Below are 25,385 nucleotides of genomic sequence, written 5' to 3'. Positions count from 1 at the left end.
TACCATGTCTGATAAATTAAAGTGGTATATCAAGACATTAGGATCCCCTATTGGTACAGCAGGTTAAACCACTGAGCTGCTGAACTTGCTGAACGAAAGGTTGGAGGTTCGAATCTGGGGAGAGGGGTGAGCTCCCGTTGTTAGCCCTAGCTTCTGCCTACCTAGCAGTCTGAAAACATGCATATGTGAGTACATCAGTAGGTACCGCTTCTGCGGGAAGGTAAGGCGCTTCATGCAGTCATGCTGGCCACATGACCTTGGAGGCGTCTACAGACAATGCTGGCTCTTCAGCACAGAACAGGAGATGAGCACCACCCCAAAGAGTAGGACACAACTAAACTTAATGTCAAGGGGAAATATTTACCTTTACCATCAAGACATCCTAAACAGCCACGTCTTGAAAGATTCTAATGCTCTCAATAGAAAAAACTGCCCACTGTAAAAGACCATTCTGAAACTTACTGTAATCTGGGACATCTTCCTCAGGCTCTGGAGGAGGCACTTCAACAGTGTCCACTGGGAGACTCTCACTGTAAGGAGTTTTTGATGGTGTATAGTCACTTCCACTTTCTTCTTCGGCTGACTCTCTTTCCAAAGCTGAAATCATATCCTTATAGGCCTGTCTTGCTTCCATTGTCAGTTCCACCATTTTGTGAAAATAGTCCTATGACAGAAAGGCATACTTTTTTCAGAGTAGGAGTCAGCACTTTTTCTCAAAGGACAGAAAGCATCATTTCTCTTGTTTCTATTTATTATGAATACTACAAACCAGAGATTAGAAATCTTATACTTCAGCTTCTCAAGTTCCACAAACAGTTGCTGTCCCAACAGTTTTTCAAACCCACCACTTGAGTTACCTGGAAGATTCAATTTGAGGATTTTATGGTTTAATCATAAGAGAAGGGAGAGAAGAATAAGGAAAATTTCCCAAACACTGAATGATGCAGCACTCACAGTTATTTAATACTTAGGACATTTCACAATTAGTTATTTTACACACTGCTTCTTAAACTCGTGACCTCTTTCCACCTAAGAATTTGTTATTGACTCAGAGGATATAGATATATAAAATGGGTAAAAAAATTAAAATTCACTGACAACAAATCAGCATTTGTAAGGTTTGCTACACAAAGTGATTTTGCCTTTTTGTGGAGTACCGCTGAAACATCTTCTGCAGAGTCCACTGGAAACACTGCACATTGTTGCTAACAGATTTGTGTAAATGGGTGGCGTTCAGAAACCTTTAACTGATAAATTTTTCATAACCCCAACACTGACCTAAAGAGATCCCAATTGGGGTCAAAACCCAGGGTTCTAGAAGCAGTGCTTTAACATAAAGTTTAAAGTTTTATTGAAATGCAAATTTAAATACACATTTTATTTAAATACAAATTGAGATACAGCTCACCTGGGCACCATCATAACTGAAAATCCCCACCACACTGACAGGCACTGCTTTGTTCAAACAACGCCCCAGAGCTTTGCGATTGAGAGCAAACACAAATGGGATATTCTGTTCACAAGCAGAGTCAATGATGAGATGTAGAGTCTCATCCAATCCACCTGGGGCAAAACAGTAAAAGTGAATCAGAAAAGAAAGGAACATTAGCCACACTTATGAAAACTGCTGACGACCCTCCCCCCCCCCCCGAATCACTCTACATTAAAGTTAACAGGAAGCCTGTACTGTTGGGCATCTTCCTTCCCTCCACTGGATTGTAACATTGTGAATTTGATCTTTGATTGCTTTAGTCAAACACACTGTTCAGACACAGCCTCACCTTTTGACTGAATTTTTTCACAGTTTGGGGAAATGATGACACATTTCAATTTTTTCAGTTTCAAGTGTTTCAACACTTCTCTGAGTCCCATAACAAGTCTGCGTTTTGTCTTGGCCTTGACAGGATCCTTCTGATATAGGCGATCTTGGAAGCGAACCAGCTCTTTCAAGAGATCTGTTACACAGCTGTCAACCTCTTTGCTAAGTACTTGAGTGCAGTAACTAAGGGAAGAAGAAAGAGTTTTGATATTATGGCAAAGGATCTTCCTTCACTTCCATTATTTTCTCATCTATTTTGATTCAAAAATACACATAACCAAATTAGCAGTTAGTGTCCATAATAAATGTTTGCATGCAAATACTTAGGCTTTACAAAGTGTGGTAGAACAGAAACAAAATCTATGGTTTTTTACCCTACATACAATCTACAACCACTGGGATATGCCCAAGCAATTTCCCTTAAAGGTGAGAATGTCTGCTCAAAGCGTGAACTTAGGCAGAAAAAATGAAATGCAAAGACACAGAATGGGGGATGCCTGGCTCGATAGCAGCATGTGTGAAAAGGATCTTGGAGTCCTCATGGACAAGTTAAACGTGAGCCAACAATGTGTTGTGGCAGCAAAAAAAAAAAAAAAAAAAAAAAGGCAATGAGATGTTGGGCTGCATAAATAGGAGTATAGTGCCTAGATCCAGGGAAGTCATGCTACCGCTCTATTCTGGCTTGGTCAGAACACACCTGGAATACTGTGTCCAATTCTGGGCACTGCAATTGAAGAGAGATGTTGACAAGCTGGAATGTGGGCAGAGGAGGGCAACTAAAATCATCAAAGGTCTGGAGAACAAGCCCTATGAGGAGCAACTTAAAGAGCTAAGCATGTTTAGCCTGCAGAAGAGAATGCTGAGAGGAGACATGACGACCAAATATAAAAATATGAGGGGAAGTCATAGGGAGGAGGGCCTCTGTTTTCTGCTGCCCTGGACATGGAACAATGGCTTCAAACTACAGGAAAGGAGATTCCACCTGAACATTAGGCAGAACTTCCTAAAGGTGAGAGCTGATCAACAGTGGAATTCTCTGCCCTGGAGTGTTATGGGGGGCCTTCTTTGGAGGTTTTTAAACAGAAGCTGGATGGCTATCTGTCGGGGGTGCTTTAAAAGCGATTTTCCTGCTTCTTGGCAGGGGATTGGACTGGATGGCCCATGAAGTCTCTTCCAACTCTATAATTCTATGAACTATGTCTGCAAATCAGATCATCCAGTCTGTGCAGATATGAGAAAAAAGCTATCCATTAAACAGTCCAAATGGCTCTGGAATCCAAAAGTTGATTGTTTTAAGAACTTCACTGCCTCATTGGTAAATATTTTGGCAATATCTCGATTATGGAACTAAATACTCTTCTCATCAAAAAGGGTGGATGAGATAAACACTCATTTTATACTTTAGATCACTGAAAGGCTATGCAGTCCCTTAAAAAGATACAGGAGCCAATACAGGACACCCCCAACATATCATGTTCTGTGTACAGTTCTGTTCTGGTTTTTCTTTGAAACAGAACACTTAAGTTTTAGACTAAACACAATAAACTGAATATAGGAGACCCAATTACATTCCAAGAATTTTTCTAAAAGTGAACTTTAAACACACCATTTTACCCCAACTCCTGGCATTCAATTTTGCAAAGAAAGCAATGTAGTGAGTTTACTGCACTCATGTGCTGCTTGCCAGCTTCCCAAAGACAATAGGTTGGCTGGTACATGAACAAAATGTTAGAAAAGATAGAGTTTTGGGCTTATCTTAAAGCAATTCTATTTTTAAACACTATGCACAAATGGGTCCTTGCTACTGTGTTCACATTAAGACTTCTTCCTGTGCAAAAAGTCCCAGTGAATGAAGGTGGTAAGATTGCTGGCTTTTACTTTTTATGTGCTGAGAGACGCTACGGGAGGACCTCTCTCATTCTTTGAAAAGCAAGTGATGGAAAAGTGGGCCCGTTCCTCTATGTATTTTCTCCTTTACCTCATGTGGGGCTATACTTAATCAAGGAGACTAGTAATCTTCCAAAGTTGGTTTCAATAATTCTTTGTGCAGCCCATCTCCTCATATCTAGAGGTTGCAAATTAGTTTCAGCACTATGAAACCAGTGCAGAGCAACGGGTCAGGAGACTAGGCAAAATATCAGGGAGTCCCTATCTTGCCTGCTGCCTCTGCTGAGTTAGTCTTAGCCTTGCCATCCAACTTCAGCTTTAATCTATAATGTGAAAGATAGTATTAACAAATTTACATATAGTAAGTAAGAATTACAGCAGTGCAATGCATATTAAGAGTCTGAATATCGACATTTGAAACTGTGACATAGATTCTCGGTTAATTTATGGATGCTGAAAACAACTGTCGATTTGTCCTGTTTCAGTATGGTTTATCAGTCATCCTATGTATGAATTCAACAATAAGGAAGTTAAGAACAAGATAGGTTCTGTGGGATTGTTCTTAGGTTGAACATGTTTAAAGTGTAACTCCAGCTAGTCGTCCATCCGTCTGTCCATCCATCTATAAGCTCTGGATAGCATAGGGAAAGATTAACCATCCTGTGGTGTTTCTTTTGTTATCTGTGCTCCTATTCAGAAGATTAAACCTCACTTTATGTCTCTCTGATAACTGGATTTGGAAAAATTTGCTTGTGGAAACAAGGATTGGTGAGAAAGCTTCAGTGGAGATACATTTTCCCCATGATAACACTTCTGGGGGGAATTTCCGAGGGGTAGATTTTTTTCCACTTCCTGTTGTCTCACTCCCATTCTTAACTATGAGTCGTTTGTAAGTCAATGTTTGTAACTTGGGCACTTCCTATACAGTATTGATATGGAGTTACTGCCACAAAACACACTTACTCTCTGAATCTCCGGCTATGAATTTTGGGAAGATTGGATTTCAGCTGTACTGGTTCTAGGGCATTTTCTGTGGAGCCATCGAGTTCTGTACATTTCAGGTCTACTTCTGGACCACCTTGAGCCAAAATTTCAGGATCTATAGAAGTATCTTCCAAGTTCTCTAAATGTAAAGGGAAGAGGGATATATTTTAATTGATAAGGAACTTCAGGTTCGGATTATAAACTATACACTTATTTCAATTTCAGTCAAATGACACACTAACAAAATGAAACCAATACGCCACATAACTATTTGGATGTGAAAGTTATTTTTATCCTATTTTGTGTAAAAGTAATATTTAAAGTAATTCTAATTCTAAATCCATGTGTAAAGACTGCAAAATACAACAGAGACATAAGAAGACTAGACAAGCAGAAATAAATAAATGCATGACTATGTCTCAACAGACTTTTTCCATTTCAAACTTCCTTTTTTAAAAAAACAGGGTACAACTGCTGTCTTATGAAGGTTCATTTTGGAAAACATCTTAGTGAGACAGTGGGAAGACTAAGTTGTGCTTTAGTCACCACCCAAGAGAACAAGGATATGTAATGTCCTTTCAGTAAAAATTGCTGTTCTCTGATACCTCATCTAGTTCCAACTGCAATCAAGTTGGTTCACATCTTGAAGAGCAACCCAAGCCAGAAAACATAGTTTTCTAGATCCTCGTGATACATTTGGAATAGTACAGTAGTTATCAGCTTGCTGTCTCTTAGTGGTCATGGACAGATTATCAATCTTGAGGAGGAGAAATGTCCTTTTTGTGACTGACAAAGAATCCATGCATCAACAGAATGACTACTGTGGCCTGTCTTGGCCTTTAGAAGAGAGGACAACTGCAGCAGAATCCTATCCAGGTAAGGGAACAGGGTGGTGCCTTGAAGGAAGAGATAACTCACAAATGCAATCATCTATGTTGCAAATACCTAAGGCGTTTACTGCAGGCTGAATGATAGAGTGCTATGTCTACAGTGTTGGTTATTGTGGCACCTTTTTTTAAAATAAAAGAGATAGTTCATCTTCAGCAAGGATTCAAATAAAAGAAGATTTGGTTCATCTTAGAATATTTAAATGTGTGGCAATTGGTAGACTAACAATCAGGCTTACTTTCCAAACCTTTTAAGTCATTATATGTTAAGTAGAGAAAGGTATAAAAAGCACCCTCTAACTAACTTTGGGCTTTTAAAGATTCACGTCAGAAGGAAAATCAATCTGCTCTTCAATTTGACAGAGGTAAGAATTCATTTTTTCCTTATATGAAGGACAACAGATGCAGCCAGTCCTCAACGTCAGCTTATGTCTTGGAATGGCAAAACAAAGAGCTGACACTGAATTTCAATGCATTGTTCAAACAGAAATGAAAATGTTATTGGCAAAGAGAGCAACAAATATGGTTTGAACAGCCCTTGTGCAAGTTTTAACATCTGATTCCACAGTATGACGACTGTGTTTCATGAAACACCTCTGCAATTCATCTGCTCAGAGATGGAAGCCTGAAGTACCTGCTTTGTGGTCTTCAGAATATCCCTGATTCTCCGCAGTCGATTCTGCATCCTGAGCAGCATCACTATCCTTGGGTGTTGCCATCTGTTCTAAGAGGTGCTGCTGCTTCCGTTGTTCTCTCTCCCTCAAAATGATCTGAAACAAAAAAAGTAATGCAATGTAATTTCCCAAATAATGTTAATTATCCCTCAAACATTTGTGGGTACAAGTTGACTGACTTTAAAATTCTTAAAGTCCAGTTTCTATGGAGGAGAACAGAAAAAGTGGACAAATTTTAGGAGTGCTGAACTCCCACCATTCATCTTGTTATTTAGAGACTACTACTATGGACAAGAATGCAGATTAGAAACTGTTTCTTGGCCTGGAGCCATTTGAAAGTCTTCTGAAGAGACATGTATTGATGTTGCAGTCTCTCAGTACGGAGGGCAAACTAAGGCTGTTTACAGGACAGTGTTAGTGTTACCCTGGGGCAGATGCACATGCACACAGCACTGCTCCATCCATGACCATTTTTAAAATCTCCTGTGGGTTGTTCTCATTTAGGAGTGGTTTAAATGCAATTAAATTTGCTCCTCAGGATTTTCTAGACTACATTGTTCTTTGAAATATTTTTCCTGAAGCAACAATTTGAAGAACTTTACATACATCCACAAGGAAACAGATGCAACTTGCTTGGAATTAAAGAATTGTAAAATAAAGGAGTGATAGGGCACAGAACTAACAGCTACACTAGATCTTGGAAAACAGTTAAATGACGTGTACCTTTTTGAGCGACGTTGGCTTCTTTGCCTTAGGAACCTCTCTCTGCTTGCCCTTCTTGATCAGCGGAGAACTGGAGTCCAAAGGGTTATGTGGAGAATTCCCTTGGTTTAACTGTTGATTTTTTGTTTGCTTCATAGACTCTTTTGACGGCAATGTTACTGCACCACCAACTGAAACCAATACAATTATTTTTATGAGATGATCTCTCTCATCGCACTGATCTAGAAATATGCTGGACTCAATTTCTGCCCTAGTATATTAAGACTGGAATATAGCTCATATGTTAGCAGTACATTTAACTTACAAGTGACATCAAAAACCCAGCAATTATGGTAAAATGAATTTCTTGTCGTAGTATATTACCATATATATGTGAGTATAAGCCAACCTGAATATAAGTCGAGGCACCTAATTTTAGCACAAAAACCTGGGGAAAACATATTGCCTTGAGTATAAGCTGATGGTGGGAAATGCAGCAGCTACTGGTAAATTTCAAAATAAAATCAAAATAATACCAATAAAATTACATTAATTGAGGCATCACTAGGTTAAATGTTTTTCAATATTTACATAAAACTGTAATTTAAGATGAGACTGTCCAACCATTATTCTAATCTTCTTCGATGTAACATATCCTTCCAATAATAATAGAGTAAAATAATAAATGTAATAATAATAGAGTAAAATAATAAATGTAATAAAAATAATATAGTAAATAATGTAAATGTACTAACGATAAAAAGAGAGTAAAATAATAATGTAAGAATAAAACTAGAGTAAAATAATAATGTAAGAATAAAACTAGAGTAAAATAAATGTAATAATAATAATAATAATAATAGTAAAATAATGAATAACATTGACTCGAGTATAAGCTGAGGGATGCTTTTTCTGCCTAAAAAAGGGCTGGAAAGCTCGGCTTATACTTGAGTAAATACGATGCTTGTAAGTTTGTCTACCATATTCACTAGGGCAATTTTTTGAAAGCACCTTTGTAATACAAATGGTTTTGGTACTTCTGTTCAACCTGCTATATTTGTATAAAAAAATAAGTTTTGAGTCATACAATTAGTTCAGTAACTAAGATGACAGCATATTGTGCTTGATCTTTTTATTTTTCCATCCTTACTAGGTATTATTCCCATTATAAGTTCTTTTGAGTTTCTTTTGTTGCTTGCAATTTTTCTGTTGGTCTTCTAGGTATGTGCTTACTCTCAAACTTGATAAAGTTTTGTAGGCTCGTAATATGGAAATAACATTTACAGATCACTCAGCCTTTCCAGTTTTTCTCAGTGGAGACGTATCATACCAATTTTATTTCCCAATTGGCTTCTAGAACTATGAACAAGAGCATTATGTGATTTCGTATGGACACACTGTACAATACATTAAAAATCCCACAATACTATTTCTGATTTAACAGCTTCTTTATTGTTCTCATTCCAACTTTTCAATTTCTAGATTACAATTGTAATCAAAATTCTGTAAATACCTGAAAAATGCAAAAATCTCATGCAAAAACTTTTTCACTACTTTAGAAAAGCAAAGATAAAAAGAATTTCCATGAATATACATTGAGATAGCACTACAGGTATACTCTTTTATGAGTACTGTCACTAAATAAATATACGCATGACCTTTAGTGCTTAAACCAATCTTAGGAATTATATGGCATTAGTTTTAATTCCCCCCCCCCCGTTGGTGCAGTAGGTTAAACCGCTGAGCTGGTAAACTTGCTGACTGTAAGGTTGGCGGTTCAAATCCAGGGAGTGGGGTGAGCTCCCACTGTTAGCCCCAGCTTCTGCCAACCTAGCAGTTCAAAAACATGCAAATGTGAGTAGATCAATAGGTACCGCTTCTGCGGGAAGCTAACGGCATTCCATGCAGTCATTGCATATGACCTTGAAGGCATCTGCGGACAACGCCGGCTCTTCGACTTAGAAATGGAGATGAGCACCACCCCCCAGAGTCGGATACAACTAGATGTAATGTTGGGGAAAACCTTTACCTTTAGTTTTAATTTGTTTCTAAAGAATGTTTGTCTATTTATAGTGCATTAACAGAGGAGCCCCAACAGGGTAAGAGAAATCAAACAAATATTTCTTACAAATAAACACAGTAATGCATTTTGAATTATCCTTGAAGCTTGACCAGTAACAGCTACTTTATAATACAGACTTCCTTCTACACTGAAGCTTTACACTGATGAGATTCTGACAAAGCAATATGCTCCTGTAAGCTTTTCAAACTATACCCAGCAACTTCTGAACTGCAAGAACAAAAAAAAGGAAGCCAATCGCCCTTAAACAACAATGATCTGACCTGCTTGAGAGAAACAACACAAAAATACTGTCATAACCACAACTCTTTGAAAAGCTGACATCTTTTTAAAAAATCCATCTATACCATTAAGCTAAAGGCTGCTTTTATGATACGAAGTATTCATTAGTTTTTTCTGGCCCTTACAACATGAATCCAATTGACTCCTCCTAATAGGAATTGAGCTGAATCTTTTGACATTTATTAAGGAGATATTAAATGCAAAAAAGTCACACAAACAAATCACCAAGTATTGCTTTTGAAACTAATAATGAAAACATCCTTGACATTTGTACCTGAAAGGACTACAGGTTTGGGTGACTGTTTTGTTTTTTCCGCCTGTTGCTTCTGCTCCAAAGCAGCCAGCATATTCCCCAAATCAAGTTGCACAGGAAGGTGACTTTTCTTCCCACCACTCTTTGGTGTCTCCTATAGGGGAAGAAAGGTATAGGTGTCTTCTCTTTGAACGTGAAGTTGTTGGTGTGTGACCTCAAATCACTTCAAAATTACAGCAACTCTGAGGCAAAATCATGTTGTATATAACACACAAAGCATGAACACATTTATAGCTTTATCTGGCTCATAAGCAAGCCAACAAAACATCGGAAGGGATTTTTTACCTGTGTTTTCCTTTTTTCTACTGGACCAGATAAAACTTGTTTTCCTGTTTTTCTCCCAGATGTTACATCTGGCTTGGGTGTTATCCTTTCATTCTGAAAGCTGCCATCATGAACTTCAGATTCCTTTGTTACTATTACCTTTGAAATACAGAAATACAATATAAGAACTATTAAAACTGAACTGCTCTCCTATTGTGGTGCTTTTAAGATTTGCTACCTCAAGTTCATACTCGGATCTAAGATAGAAAGTTTGTATTTCTGGAAGCTAATCGAATTCACATGTAAGAAGTCAACGTATTTTAGAGCCGTCGCAAACTCTGTTCCTGCGAGAGAAAACCTTGCTAGCAAGTCCCTGACGTCATGAGCCTGCGCCTCTCTCCCCGCCCCTTTCTCCGCCCCTTTCTCTTTGCGAGCGTGGTTTTTCCTTTGCTAGGGCAGCATTGCCCGCATTTTCTCTCAGTTGAATTCTGCCAACTGAGAAAATGCGGGCAATGCTGCCCTAGCAAAGGAAAAACCACGCTCGCATGGAGAAAGGGGCAGAGAAAGGGGCGGGGAGAGAGGCGGAGTCTTGTGACGTCAGGGACTTGCTAGCAAGGTTTTCTCTCGCAGGAACAGAGTTTGCGACGGGCCTTAGAATATCAACTTTAAAATAACATTACAGATTTAGATTTACGGCACGTGGGTCAAACTCAAGACCCACAGGCCAAAACCAAGCCTCCATGTTGTTTTATGTGAGTCCCCAGATGCTGGACCACAACTCCTCTATTCCTCATCATTAAACATCATGACCACAGCTGATGGGAGTTGTGATACATCTGGAAGGCTATAGTTTGTTTTGTTTAGTCAGGATAGTGAATTTGAATTTAGATACAAGGCTTGTGGATATGATGATTGACTTTAAAATGTCCTTTAATCTTTCCTCAGCCTCAGAGTCACAAGTACTATTGTGTAGTAATTCCCATTATCTACAGTCCGCATTGCAAATGCTCAAAAGTGATGGGAGTTGGCATTCAATAACATTTGGGGATCTAAATTGGCTAAGAGCTAAAGAACACAAACTACTATGTAAAAAATGTATATATGGCCTTTTGTATCCATAGATTCAGCGGCCCTTTGGGGACAACATTAAGGCTGAAAATAAGTTTTACACCCCTGATATAAGGAACTATGACTGGAATTCCACCTATCCTTTTTCACATACAACAACTGTTATTTCAGTCCCCTTTGATCTTCCAAGAAGCACTTAAAAAGATCAGGGAGAGAGATATTTGAAATCTCCCCCTTGTATGTATGGAAACTCCTCTAATTCATATAGGAGAGACTTTTGACCTTACTGATAGCCACCAAGATGTTTCCAATATGTATGGCCTGAAACTGATTCATGTCTTTAACTTCTGAGCCTCTTACTGTGAACAGGAAATTGCTTGCAAAGAAATTTTGTATTTCTCAAGAATCCTGGCCTCTCTTGGGTATCGAGAAAGCCTGTATGTTCTTATTGTGATCCATTATAACAATGAGGTGCTGATGATCTGCAGACCTATTTCTGTCTGGATATAACTGCATATGAAAATGCTAAAAGAGGGACTCATGTTCAGTATTTCAATGTTTGTTCAAATGAGGTGGGGGCAATATTCTAAATTCTGTATTCTGAAGAGATAACCATTCTTACACGACTTATCTGTTTCCTAAAAAGTACACATAATTTAGCAGTAACAACTCCAGAATTAACAGCTGAGTATGATCTATCGTACTTCCAGCAACACATTAAATATTCAAAAGCAACTTGTCGCGAAGGAATGAGATCCTTTTCTCTCATGTTCAAAACAAATTTTCCTTGTAAGCAAAATGACCAGCATATACTTTGAAAAGATCACTTTGTTGAAGATTTATTAAAGTTCCAGATCTAGATGTCAAAGGACTGGAAAAGGGCAAACGGAAATGAATGAAAATCCAGTGGCTATGTTAGAGATAAAAACCAGCCCTCACAATTCTTACCTGACTCTGCTTCCCAGTAATTGCTGGTGAGAAATAGTATTTTGGTGTTCCTGGCTTGTACTTTTTATCAGCAGCCATTGACAAGTCTGGAAATTCCTCATCATCCTAAGTAAATGAAAATAAAATATTTGGGAAAATGAGGTATTTGCGAGCCTATACTACAGAGTACTCTACACAAACACACACACTTTCCATAACAGAGGTTTTCCAATTCCATCACATTATTTGGGATTGTGGGATTTCTATGCATCTTATTATAAAATTCTGATCCCCCTTCTATTGATAATAAACCTGCTGAAACACAAATACAGATTCAGAATTAATTATAGCACATAGGGAAAAAGTCTTCATAACTTTGGAGCTGCTGTGACATTATAGGAAAAATCTGAGCTCTACAATGAAACTCACTTTTGCCGTAAGACAGACTGAAGGTGCTTCTACACTGAAGGATTAATACAGACTGACACCAATTTAACTGCCATGGCTCAATGCTATGGAATTATGGGAATTGTAGTTCCAAAAGGTCTTTAGCCAAATAGTGCTGGTGCCTCATGAAACTACAACTCCCAGGCTTCCATAGTATTGAACCATGGTAGTCAAAACAGTGCCAAACTATATTAAATTTACAGTGTAGATCCACCTTTAAGCAAGCCTTTTTCATAATCCCCTTGACGATACAATACGACAGTTTAAATATTAACCTATCCTACCAGAACTGTTTAAGTGCTTGTTGAAGTGTTTTGCACACTCCAAGCCACAATTCTATCTAGCAATAATTTACTATATAGAATTAAGAATCAGAGGGCATGATCCAGACAAAATGGAATGCAAAGACGCAGAAAGGGGGATGTCTGGCTTGATAGCAGTATGTAAGAAAAAGATATTGGAGTCCTCATGGACAACAAGTTAAACATGAGCCAACAATGTAATGCAGCAGCTAAGAAAGCCAATGGGATTTTGGCCTGCATAAATAGAAGTACAGTGTCTAGATTCAAGAAATTCATGCTACCCCTCTATTCTGCCTTGTTCAGACCACACCTGGAATACTGTGTCCAATTCTGGGCACCACAACTGAAGGGAGATTTTGACTCTAAGCTGGAATGTGTCCAGAGGAGGGCGACTAAAATGTTCAAAGGTCTGGAGAACAAGCCTTATGAGGAGGGGAGTTGGCAAAAATCAATTCAGAAGAGAAAGATGGCATAAAATGCTTGCATTTTTGATGAAAATTAGTCTTAAAAAAACTGAAAATGAAATCTGACCATACATTCAGAATCAAAAGCCAAAACTTTATGTAGATAAGGTTCTCTGACTATTTACATCCTTTGATCAAAGCACAACTAATCTACGTTAATCACATAAATTGGGTTGGCAGGGAGCAAATTGTGCAATGTTACTATTTATTTGAGTTTGAAAGAGACAGCATGATTCCACATAATGCTGCCTGTTGCAATGGCATTCAGATGGAAATTATTAATCCTGATTAATAAAAAAGTGTAACCATTATATAGGGTACTGCACTAGATAGCAAACAGAACAAAGAAGGGCTCTCTGCTCTTATGCAGGAGCTAGTCAACATGGACAGCAATGCAAAGATTAATAGGTAACATAATCTGAAAATGAACCCATGGTGGCGCAGCAGGTTAAAACGCTGAGCTGGTGAACTTGCTGACAGAATGGACAGTGGTTCGAATCCAGAGAGCAGGGTGAGTTCCCACTGTTAGCCCCAGCTTCTGCCAACCCTTAGAAGTTTGAAAACATGCTAATGTGAGTAGATCAATAGGTACTGCTATGGAGGGAAGGGAACGACACTCCATGCAGTCATGCTGGCCAAATGACCTTGGAGGCGGCTACATACAACGTTGGCTCTTTGGCTTAGAATGGAGATGAGCACCACTCCCCAGAATCAGACACAACTAGACTTAATGTCAAGGGGAAACCTTTACTTTAATCTTGAATCTCGTTCTTTCACATGAACTGCTATAAGTACCACAGACAAGCTTGAACTTTTAATTACCTGTTATACAAATATGTCAAATTAACTTTCCAATTTGAAATTAAGGCAAAATCATATTCAATTGTATGCCATAGTTATTCCTGAATTTCTACAAACTCCAAATTGGTCTGTGATTCCTGGGAGGGCACACACAAACTTTGATGTCGCAGGAAAATGAAAATCTGTACCTCAATTCTTGGAGGTTCTTGATATATGATGCTCTTGTTGGGAACATTCTCTGTTTCACTACTTGCTTTTGCTTTTTTCTTATTTCTCTTTTTCTTCTTCTTTTTCCCCACTATTTCTTCCAGCTCACTGTCACTAGCATTCCCTTTTGTTTCTGACTATTGAAAAATAAGTACAAATATTTTAACACATTATTAAAATAGTAAAGTTTTGTCACAGCAAAACTGTAAACTGAAACGGAGATTAAACCTTTCACAAACAGAATATAATTATCTTATTTCAATGCTTCTAATGCAGAAGTATAAGAAGTTAATGTGGCTCCTCATACCTTCTGTTCAAAGGCCCTGCAGTTCTTTATTTCAAAACACTGAAAAAGTATAACGCAAGGTGATATTTTACAACGCAAAAGGAGTGCCTAATGTATCATATGGAAACTGTTTGAAAGGAGACACTCCTAATGGAATAGGCACTTTCCTCAAATAAAATATAAACATACTCTTGGCTGCTGCATGCCTCATGTTGTAGTTAATTGCCATTAAGTTGGTCTTGGCCTATCACAAACCTCTGAATGAGAGATCTTAAGGACATCCTATGATCTACAGACTGTTGAGATATTGCAAAGCCAAGGCTGTGGCTTCCTTGATTGAGACTATTCACCTCAGTCTTCTCCTCCTCCTATCGCCTCCCACTTAATCAAACATAGCCTTTTTGAATGAGTCATGTTGTATTATGGTATCGCCAAAGTAAGAGACCCAGTTTAATCATTTTCACGTCTAGGGAGACTTCAGATTTGATTTGCTCATCAATTTCATAGTCAGTGTACCAAAAGAACTCTCTTCTAGTACTACATTTCAAATGAGTTGATTCTACACTGTACAGTTTTACAACCACGCATAGAAATCAGAAATACTATGGCATGGATGACCCTAGCTTTGATTTTCAATGATATTTCAATCCACTTGGAAAATCCTTTCTGTGCTTTCAAACTTTACTCTTCGGATTTCTTGACTACAGTCTTTTTATTTATGACTGAGTAAAGATACAGGAAGTCTTTGACTATCTAAATATCTTCATTATCCACCGTGGTTGCTACTTTTGTTTTCATCAAGTTCTGCTGGAATTCTGCTATTACATTTGCTTTGCTTTCCTCAACAGGCATCCTAATAGCGGGTAGTATGGTGCTACCTGCCTATTGTAACCTATTATTGATGGCTCTTCTTCCAATTTTTACATTTCCTTACTCCAATTCTAATTCAGCTTTTCACATGACATGAGAAAAATGTAAACAAACAAGGCAACAAAATGCAGCCTTGCCTGAATTGGAAAGCATTCTGTTTCTCCATATTATGTCCTTATGGCAGCCTCTTGTCAGAAATATAGATTATACAATAGCACAACCATTTCCTAACCTATGACTTCATGATGTACACAATAAAAGGTTCTGCTATGATATATAAAGCACATTTTCTTCTGAAATTCTTTGGCACACTCAATTATCAAACATGTTTGCACAATGATCCCTAGCGTCTTTTTCTTTCCTGAACCTTGCTGGGACATCTGACATTTCTCACTCTTGGTTGCAAAATTTTGAGCATCATACTGCTTGCATAAAATATTAATGCAATGGCCACTGAAATCCCTAATGTCCCCCTTTTTTGATACTGGAATGTTCTCTTTGTTCTTAGGCACAAGTCACTAATTAGTTATGCCCAGGACTTGATTGTATTTATGTCATTCTTTATGTTTGTATCTTGCTTGTTCTTAACTGTTTAAAGCTTTTTTTGGGGTGGGGTGGGGGGTGGGGTGTGCAGATAATGGCTGGCATTTTGTTCAGCAGTTATAACTGCTGGGGACTTATTCATCACACCTGCTCCCATAAAATAAAAATGCTCCCAAATACCATTTACAGGAAAAGGGGTATATTTTGGGGCTTTCTTGGGCCCATAGAGCATACCTGAAGTAATTGTGAGGGGTGGATTTTGTTTTGGTTTTTTTTGCAAAATTTCATTCTGTCTCATATAAGAATCTGATGGCAGGGGCATCAAATATGTAGAAAGGCCCTTTTTGTCTACTAAAGATCATTTTTGGCCTTTAAAAAGCAAAATTGCTCTTGATACCTCAGGGCCTCAAGAGTTAGAAAAATATTCTTAGACAGCTGCATACGGCCCATGGGGTACACTTTATCCATCCTTGCTCTGTTGACTCATGAAATGTGCTACACCTGTATTTGTGAAAGAATTTTATTTCAGTGAGTGCAATTTATCTTACTGATATAGTGAACACATTCACAGATAGTGATAGCACTGTCTTTCACATTTTATAGCAAAAATAAAACAAAACAAAACTTTAACGTTGCAAAATTGCCATAATCAATGTTCAGGTTAGATACATGGTATATCATTTAGTGACACTACTCAATAATAATAATAATAATAATAATAATAATAATAATAACAACAACTGAACAACTTTGAACAACTCTGAACAACTTTGGCTTTAAGTTTATTTAATAATAATAATAATAATAATAATAATAATAATTAAATAAACTTAAAGCCAAAGTTGTTCAGAAGCTTATAATAATACTTGCATGTACCCTTTCAATATAAAAAGCTAAGAAATACAGGACCATCAGAAAAGGGAATGGACACACCGAAAAAAGGAAAAAGGCTTGGGTCATTAGTTAGGTTTCTCAGTATTTTCTGAACAACTGTGAGGAAGACATACAGATTTCAAGTAGCAAGAACAGCTCCAAGGAAAAGGAGCAGCAAAGAAAAAGTGAAATGTAGTTGGATTATATTTTCTATAATAAAAAGTAAAGTATAATAAAAAGTCAGTAAAGACAATGAAACACCTAGTGGAAAGAAAAGTGATTGAAAAGGGGAATGGAAAGTAAAGAGATCTTAAAGGAAACTATTAGGATCCAATAGTGCACTCCTGATGATAGGAAATATTCTATCAAAGGATCCAGAACAATGCAGGTCCTCTGTCCACACAGTCTCTGAACAGCATCAGTGCTTGATCCAAAGGACTGGTGAATAATCTAGAACCAAATTTTCAAGAACAGGAATGTGATGTGGCCTAGGAAGAAAAGGAAAGAGTTCCACTGGTGGCTTGGGAACAAGAACTGCATCCCTCCAAATCTGTTAACATAGCTTCCATCTGCCAGTAGATGTATACTGCTGGATTTTGGCCAAAGTAATCACTTATTTATTTATTTTATTTTTATTTCTGTTGCTTATACCCCGCCCTTCTCACCCCCAAGGGGGGACTCAGGGCGGCTTACAAAAAGAAGGCACAATTCGATGCCTCATCCAAATACATACAATTATAAAAACAATTACAATAGTTAAACAATTAACGAATTAAAAACATCAGTATATAACACAATAACACAACAATAATCTGAAATAAACTTAATCTGAAAAGGAAATACAAAGCGGAAAGAAGGGGAATGTTGTCAGAACAAGGTTCAGAAGCCAAAGCTAATGGGCAGCAGGGGGGAAAAATGGAGAAGAGACAGTCAGACTGGAACGAGTGACCATTGTGAAATGAGGAAGGAGGGGAAAAAGTTGTAGTTTAGAAGCTGGAGGAAAGAGAATAATTTTTAATAACATTCAAGGGTTTTAAATTTCATATTTTAAGGTAGTTTGGAAAAATAAGGAGATCAAGGGGACATCATAATTGTGTACCAGAAGGAAGTTAAAATAGAGGCTAAAGCTACATACTGCAATGGGACAAGAGGTTTACAGTATAGAATGGAAAAGAAAAATACAAACAATGGGTAAAAATCTAGGGCAGCTGAGGATATGAAGAGACTGCAATATCCGTATTTACTTGCAAGCCAACCAACAAAGATGATTTTGGGAAAAGAAAACAGACACTGAATTTTTCATTTTTGGAAGCTGGAATGCTGAAAGCTGAGGCAAAGGTTTTTAAAAAGCAGCTGGGTTACTCTTTACTTCATTTTTTAATGAAGTAAAGAGGGGGGGTGTGTAAGAGTGGAATGGCAAAAAGTGTGTCCCTCACAAGGCAAAAACGTGATCTCAGTCCATGGCAAAAAGAACAGGTATAAAAAAGAATGGGAATTCATAGGAAAAAAAAATGAAAAGGGAGAACACATGTTTAGAAAGCTTATCCGGAAAAAAAACGATAAAGAGATTGAAGAAAAAAAAGGATGGCTTGAACAACAAAAATGCAGACTGGAAAAAGAATTACCAAGAAGCATCAGGGAGAAAAATAAAAGGAACAAATGAGCTTAAGGAAACAGGGTTAGGATCCAAGACTAAAACACCATTCCTATATTGGTTCTTTCCATCTTTAAATTCTGCCATCAATTTCCTCCAGAATTAATTTTATGAGAATGTTATTTGAGGGCTGAGTGTTAACCTGAAATATTAATTGCTATTCCAATAGATAACAGTAATTCAGACAGTCCTAAAAGGATTTGGAAGTGAACTGCCTTACCTTATGATCCTCAAGCACATCTTGTTTTCCTTTATTTCCGTAATGATTGGTGGAAGGACTTGCAGCTGGAGTTGAAACAGCTCTCTTTGGAGTTTGTGACAGCACAGTGGCACATGATTTGGGTGTCTCAGTAAAATAATCTAGATGTATCTGAGAAGCTGATAATTGACAGAACACACCGCTCAGATTTTGTGAAAATCTTCAAACTTTAAATCTAATATATCTTCAGAAAGACTATGTCAAATTTTCTCACTACAATACTTTGAGAGATACATCTATCTTACCTTATTCAAACAAGTAGACCTTGATGATATTGGGTAGCTGTGAGTTTTCCAGGTTGTATGGCCATGTTCCAGAAGCATTCTCTCCTGACGTTTTGCCCACATCTATGGCAGGCATCCTCAGAGGTTATGATGTCTGCCATAATAGATGTGGGCAAAGCATCAGGAGAGAATGCTTCTGGAACATGGCCATACAGCCTGGAAAACTCACAGTATCCCAGTGATTCCGGCCATGAAAGTCTTCGACAACACCTTGATGATATTCTTAAGTACTACTTATTATATCTGCATACTAGCATGTCTTGGACCAGATGTTTTGGACTTCAGCTCCGGAATCCAGATAATTGATCAGGTTGCCGGGACTTCCAGAAGTTGAAATCCAAATAAAGTAGAGGACTAAAGTTTGAAAAATAAATTGAAACTGAGACAATCAAGATAAGTATGAGATATGAGAAGCAGAGACCACCAGTAACCGAGATCATATTCCTACCACTTCAAACTAGTTACTCTTTAAAACCAGAAGAGATTTTATTGTTCATTAAGTAAGAAGAGTGACTGTTCTCTGAACTTTTAAAGTGAAGGGGCCAAGCTGGAAAGTACACAAGACAGAGCTTTCTCAGTAGCAGACACAGTTATCATCCAAGGGAAATTGTTGTTGTTCATTCGTTCAGTCGTCTCCGACTCTTCGTGACCTCATGGACCAGCCCACGCCAGAGCTCCCTGTCGGCCGTTACCACCCCCAGCTCTCTCAAGGTCAGTCCAGTCACTTCAAGGATGCCATCCATCCATCTTGCCCTTGGTCGGCCTCTCTTCCTTTTGCCTTCCACTTTCCCCAGCATAATTGTCTTCTCTAGGCTTTCCTGTCTCCTCATGATGTGGCCAAAGTACTTCAACTTTGTCCCTAGTATCTTTCCCTCCAGTGAGCAGTCGGGCTTTATTTCCTGGAGGATGGACTGGTTGGATCTTCTCGCAGTCCAAGGCACTCTCAGAACTTTCCTCCAGCACCACAGTTCAAAAGCATCGATCTTCCTTCGCTCAGCCTTCCCTAAGGTCCAGCTCTCACATCCGTAGGTCACTACAGGGAATACCATGGCTTTGACTAGGCGGATCTTTGTTGCCAGTCTGATGTCTCTACTCTTTACTATTTTATCGAGATTGGACATTGCTCTCCTCCCAAGAAGTAAGCGTCTTCTGATTTCCTGGCCACAGTCTGCATCTGCAGTAATCTTTGCACCTAGAAATACAAAGTCTGTCACGGCCTCCACGGTTTCTCCCTCTATTTCCCAGTTGTCAATCATTCTTGTTGCCATAATCTTGGTTTTTTTGACGTTTAGCTGCAACCCGGCTTTTGCGCTTTTTTCTTTCACCTTGATTAGAAGGTTCCTCAGCTCCTCCTCGCTTTCGGCCATCAGAGTGGTGTCATCTGCATATCTGAGGTTGTTAATGTTTCTTCCAGCAATTTTCACCCCAGCTTTGCATTCATCCAGCCCCGCACATCGCATGATGTGTTCTGCATACAAGTTAAAAAGGTTGGGTGAGAGGATGCAGCCTTGCCGTACGCCTTTCCCAATCTTGAACCAGTCTGTTGTTCCGTGGTCAGTTCTGACTGTTGCTACTTGGTCCTTGTACAGATTCCTCAGGAGAGAGACAAGGTGGCTTGGGATGCCCATCCCACTAAGAACTTGCCACAATTTATTATGATCCACACAGTCAAAGGCTTTAGAATAGTCAATGAAGCAGAAGTAGATGTTTTTCTGAAACTCCCTGCCTTTCTTCATTATCCAGCGGATATTGGCAATCTGGTCTCTCGTTCCTCTACCTTTTCTAAACCCAGCCTGAACATCTGGCAACTCTCGCTCCATGTATTGCTGGAGTCTTCCTTGCAGGATCTTGAGCATTACCTTACTGGCATGAGAAATAAGGGCCACTGTACGGAAGTTGGAGCAGTCTTTTGCATTTCCCTTTTTTAGTATGGGGATATAAGTTGATTTTTTCCAGTCTGATGGCCATTCTTGTGTTTTCCATATTTGCTGGCAAATGGCATGCATCACCTTGACAGCATCATCTTTTAAGATTTTTAACAGTTCAGCTGGGATCCCGTCGTCTCCTGCTGCCTTGTTGTTAGCAATGCTTCTTAAGGCCCATTCCACCTCACTCCTCAGGATGTCTGGTTCTAATTCATTCACCACACCGTCAAAACTATCCTCAATATTATTATCCTTCCTATACAGATCTTCTGTATAGTCTCGCCACCTTCTCTTGATCTCTTCAGCTTCTGTTAGGTCCCTGCCATCTTTGTTTCTTATCATACCAATTTTTGCCTGAAATTTACCTCCAATGTTTTTAATTTTCTGGAAGAGGTCTCTTGTCCTTCCTATTCTGTTGTCTTCTTCCACTTCCATGCATTGCTTATTTAAAAATAGTTCCTTATCTCTTCTGGCTAACCTCTGGAATTGCGCATTTAACTGGGCATATCTCCCCTTATCCCTGTTTCCTTTTGCTTTCCTCCTTTCTTGGGCTACTTCCAGTGTCTCAGCAGACAACCATTTTGCCTTCTTGGTTTTCTTTTTCTTTGGAACGTACTTTGTTGCCGCCTCCTGAACAATGTCTCGGACTTCTGTCCATAGTTCTTCTGGGACTCTGTTTACTAAATCTAGTCCTTCAAATCTGTTTTTCACTTCCACTGTATATTCGCTAGGAATGTTAGTGAGATCATATCTAACTGGTCTGTGTATTTTCCCTGATCTCTTTAGTTTTATTCTAAATTGGGCAATAAGAAGTTCGTGATCTGAGCTACAGTCAGCCCCAGGTCTTGTTTTCACCGACTGGATGGATGTCCGCCACCTTTGGCTGCAAAGGATGTAGTCAATCTGATTTCGGTGCTGACCATCTGGTGAAGTCCATGTATAAAGCCGTCTTTTAGGTTGTTGGAAGAGAGTGTTTGTTATACACAGCGAGTTTTCCTGGCAAAATTCTATCAGCCTGCGTCCCGCTTCATTTTGTTTTCCCAGACCATGCTTGCCTGTGATCCCAGTTATCATTTGACTTCCCACCTTGGCATTCCAGTCTCCTGTAATGAAAATAATGTCTCTTTTTGGTGTATTATCCAGTAGGTCCTGCAGATCCTCATAGAACTGATCTACTTCTGCTTCTTCAGCAGCTGTGGTTGGGGCGTATATTTGGATCACTGTAATGTTGAAAGGCTTTCCTTGCACTCGAATTGAGATCATTCTGTCATTTTTTGGGTTGTATCCAAGCACCGCTTTAGCGAATTTCTTATTAATTATGAAGGCTACTCCATTTCTTCGATGTTCCTCTTGTCCGCAGTAGTAGATCTGGTGGTCATCTGATGTGAAGTGGCCCATTCCAGTCCATTTCAGTTCACTGACCCCCAGAATGTCTATCTTTAGTCTTGACATCTCACCAATAACAACATCCAATTTGCCCTGGCTCATAGATCTTACATTCCAGGTTCCTATGGTGTGTTGATCTTTAGAGCATCGGATTCGTCGTTCACCTCCAGTACCGTCGGCCGCTAGCCTTCCTTTCGGCTTTGAGCTAGCTGCGTCATCACATCTGGGGCTAGTTGAACTTATCCTCTGCTCCTCCCCAGTAGCATTTTGGCCATCTTCCGACCTGGGAGTCCCATCTTCCAATGGCATACCGACATATCTCTGGTTGTACTGGTCCATTTAGTTTTCTTGGCAAGGATACTGGAGTGGTTTGCCATTGCCTTCCCCAGGGATCACGCTTGGTCTGACCTCTCTGCCACAACCGTCCCGTCTTGAGTGGCCCTTCACGGTTTCGCTCATGACATCATTGAGGTGCTCAAGCTCCAGCGCCCCGACAAGGCGGTGATCCTTTGCTGGCAAACATCTATGACTCTACTGTTTTGTATTTGTTCCTCAAATAGAAGCTGGATGTGGGGACTGTTTTAACTTTGTGTTTTCTAGAACTGTTTTTAAAATAGTGTTCTGAATTCCTTTATCTGCTTTTATCTGTTTTGTACTGCCTTGGAACTAATAATAAATATTTTAACAAACAAAATAAATAAAACATGTATACAGATGAAGTGAAACTGGAGCATGAACCAATACTTTAAACCTTAAATGGACAGGATGAAGCATTAATTGTAACCCAGGACCTATTACAGTAGAAATTACTTGCCTCCAGGATCGGGTGAACTGAAAGGTCTTGTGGGTAAATTCCTTTTCAGACATTCTTCACCCTACAGTGAATATTACATTATTTAGTACAAAACACTGAACATGGGCTAACATACATTTTGGTGCTCAAATGTTAGACTTGTTTCTGGGTATATTGGACCTGCTGGTTCCAAAATTGCCACCAGTTTTCCCTAGTTGTTGAAATACAAAACATGACACCTACCAATTGCCATCTGCTTGCCCATAGAAAACAATTATAACTATATATAAAGAACTAGAGCTGATGTGGTTTATCCAATGCAATTTTCTGAATCAGAGCCCCAAATGACAGGAACAAGCCTAAAAACCAAGACACCAAGCAATTTTTTTTGGTTGGGCTGTGTAATTTACATATACCACACTGTCCCTAAAACAAAGCAGTAAGTAAATTAATATTAATTACACATGGCAGAATACAAAGTTGGATGCAAAAGAAGCTTGTTTAATGATTACTCTGAATAGTTTAGAATAAGATATCAACATCCAGTTGTTTGTTTATTTACTTAATTTTTATCCCACATTCCTTTATTTTTATCCCACCTTTTATTGGTTTTGTTGAGCATTGTTTTGAGTTTCAATGTTGCTGTTTTATATTCTTATGTTTTACTTGTGTTTTTATCTCGATTGTTATATTTTACTATGCTCTTATTAAATTGTGTTTTTGATTTATTGGATTGTTTTGCATTTATTTTGTTGTGGAAATTTTGACACATATGTAAGCCGCCATGAGTCCCTTTGGGGAGATGGTAGTGGAGTATAAGAATAAAGTTGTTGTTGTTGTTGTTGTTACTCCCAAAACAGGGACTCAAGGCAGTTAATAGCAACCGTAACACAATACAAAACAGAACAAATGGATTAAAACATTAATACAAAAATTAAAAAATATTAAGATGTGAATCATCTATAGGGCAGAAAGCTACATAGAAAACCAGCCAATAATTGTTTATCACCATTGACCAACTTAATAAGGAAGGAATAAACTAAGAAATATAGAAAAAAGAGTTATAACCAAGCCAAGCAAAACTGTTCTGAAAAAGAAAAATGTGATCTGGCATTAATTGTTGTGTTGCTGAGCTTTGATTTCTAGCAGGCTGATTCACATCTCAAAATTATAAACTCAAGTACTTGTATCTGATATATATAAACTGGGTTGCTCTACTCGAACATACGTGGTAAGAATAAATTTTAAATATTTGCTTTGTTTCTGATAGAACATGAACTACATTTAGATTCACTTATACAATGCTGTTTTTTTTAAAATACAACTACAACAATCACTGAAAGAATATTATAAAGTAGACCCACACATAAACCGCATCAGCATGACAAAAATGCAATATTTTTAAAAAACAAAGTTATTTTATTTTCTTCTTTTTTATTTAATACTACCCTACTCAAGGTTATTTTTGGGAGATTTCTAATTTTGTCCCTGTGAACATAATATAAGATTAAGAATATGCTAGTTGTTGTCGCACAAGATATATCTTTTGTTACTATTATAAAATTACCTCTCAAATAAAACAAAACTTAACATAAGGTGGTTAAAAACATATGGGGTAAAATCTGATTACTGCTGGAGAATTGTTATCTATTTGATTTAACATGTGATAGTATTGGATACAATTGGTGAGACAAAATGCCTAATCTTACATTTTCTAGTGCTGTGAACATAATGCTATGAGCCAGTGTGGTACAGTTGAGTTTTGGATGAAAATACCCACTTGGCCATGGAATCAACTGGGCAATACTTTCTCCGATTCGGAGAAAGACACCAACAAACCTTTCTAAAAACTCACATTATAGGTTTTGCTTATATGGCATGAAATGACTTGAGAGCATGCTTATTTGCACACATACACACACACACATAAAATGCTACTACACTGATAAGAAAACTAGTTTCATACAAGCATAAAGTTGTTCAGTATTCCAAAAGTTACCAAATACAAACCTCTTTGGTCACCAAAGCTGAAACTTCTGCTTTCTCTGGAGGCTTCCGAGGCATTTTATCTCCTTCAGCTGAACCCAAAGGTCCCCATGGTTTTTTCTCATAATTCAGCAGATTACAACTTCTTGTACTTTGCAATTTGGGGAAATCTGAGAGATTGACTTCAAAGGCAGGTTCTGGAAGACATTCATTGTTTTGAAATTGTTTGAATTTTCCACTCAAGGCTTTGATCGGCCTGTCTGGAAAAAAAGAGTTTATGTAAAAATTAATACTTCCTGTGATCAGTGATACGTTTTAATAGTTGGAATGGGACAAGTGTTAGGGATATACTGCATAGCAGAGTGCTTTTGTTCAGGGTTTCAGTCATTCAATTTTTTATCTCATTTTTGATTCAACT

At 38.3% G+C, this 25,385-nt stretch overlaps 1 protein-coding gene across 3 annotated transcripts in view; it reads right to left on the bottom strand.

Moving 5' to 3' along the window:
- The window catches only part of SECISBP2 (SECIS binding protein 2), a 36,285-nt gene that overhangs the window by 960 nt on the left and 9,940 nt on the right, over positions 1-25,385 (bottom strand). For 2 of the 3 annotated variants that reach the window (XM_067464460.1, XM_067464461.1), the window contains 13 exons: positions 24,992-25,227; positions 23,003-23,063; positions 18,555-18,712; positions 14,090-14,245; positions 11,909-12,013; positions 9,914-10,051; positions 9,590-9,722; positions 6,975-7,144; positions 6,212-6,347; positions 4,670-4,835; positions 1,782-2,002; positions 1,409-1,563; positions 463-664 (listed from right to left, as the gene is read on the bottom strand). In XM_067464460.1, the coding sequence (XP_067320561.1) occupies positions 463-664; positions 1,409-1,563; positions 1,782-2,002; positions 4,670-4,835; positions 6,212-6,347; positions 6,975-7,144; positions 9,590-9,722; positions 9,914-10,051; positions 11,909-12,013; positions 14,090-14,245; positions 18,555-18,712; positions 23,003-23,063; positions 24,992-25,227 (2,037 nt within the window). The remainder of the gene's footprint in view (positions 1-462; positions 665-1,408; positions 1,564-1,781; positions 2,003-4,669; positions 4,836-6,211; positions 6,348-6,974; positions 7,145-9,589; positions 9,723-9,913; positions 10,052-11,908; positions 12,014-14,089; positions 14,246-18,554; positions 18,713-23,002; positions 23,064-24,991; positions 25,228-25,385) is intronic. The other variant, XM_060762032.2, reaches the window with a different exon arrangement.

This window comes from Anolis sagrei, chromosome 2 (assembly GCF_037176765.1).
Source record: "Anolis sagrei isolate rAnoSag1 chromosome 2, rAnoSag1.mat, whole genome shotgun sequence".
NCBI classification, from domain to species: domain Eukaryota; kingdom Metazoa; phylum Chordata; class Lepidosauria; order Squamata; family Dactyloidae; genus Anolis; species Anolis sagrei.
Note: the sequence above shows the minus strand (reverse complement) of the source record. Positions and strands in the feature narration are given on the sequence as shown.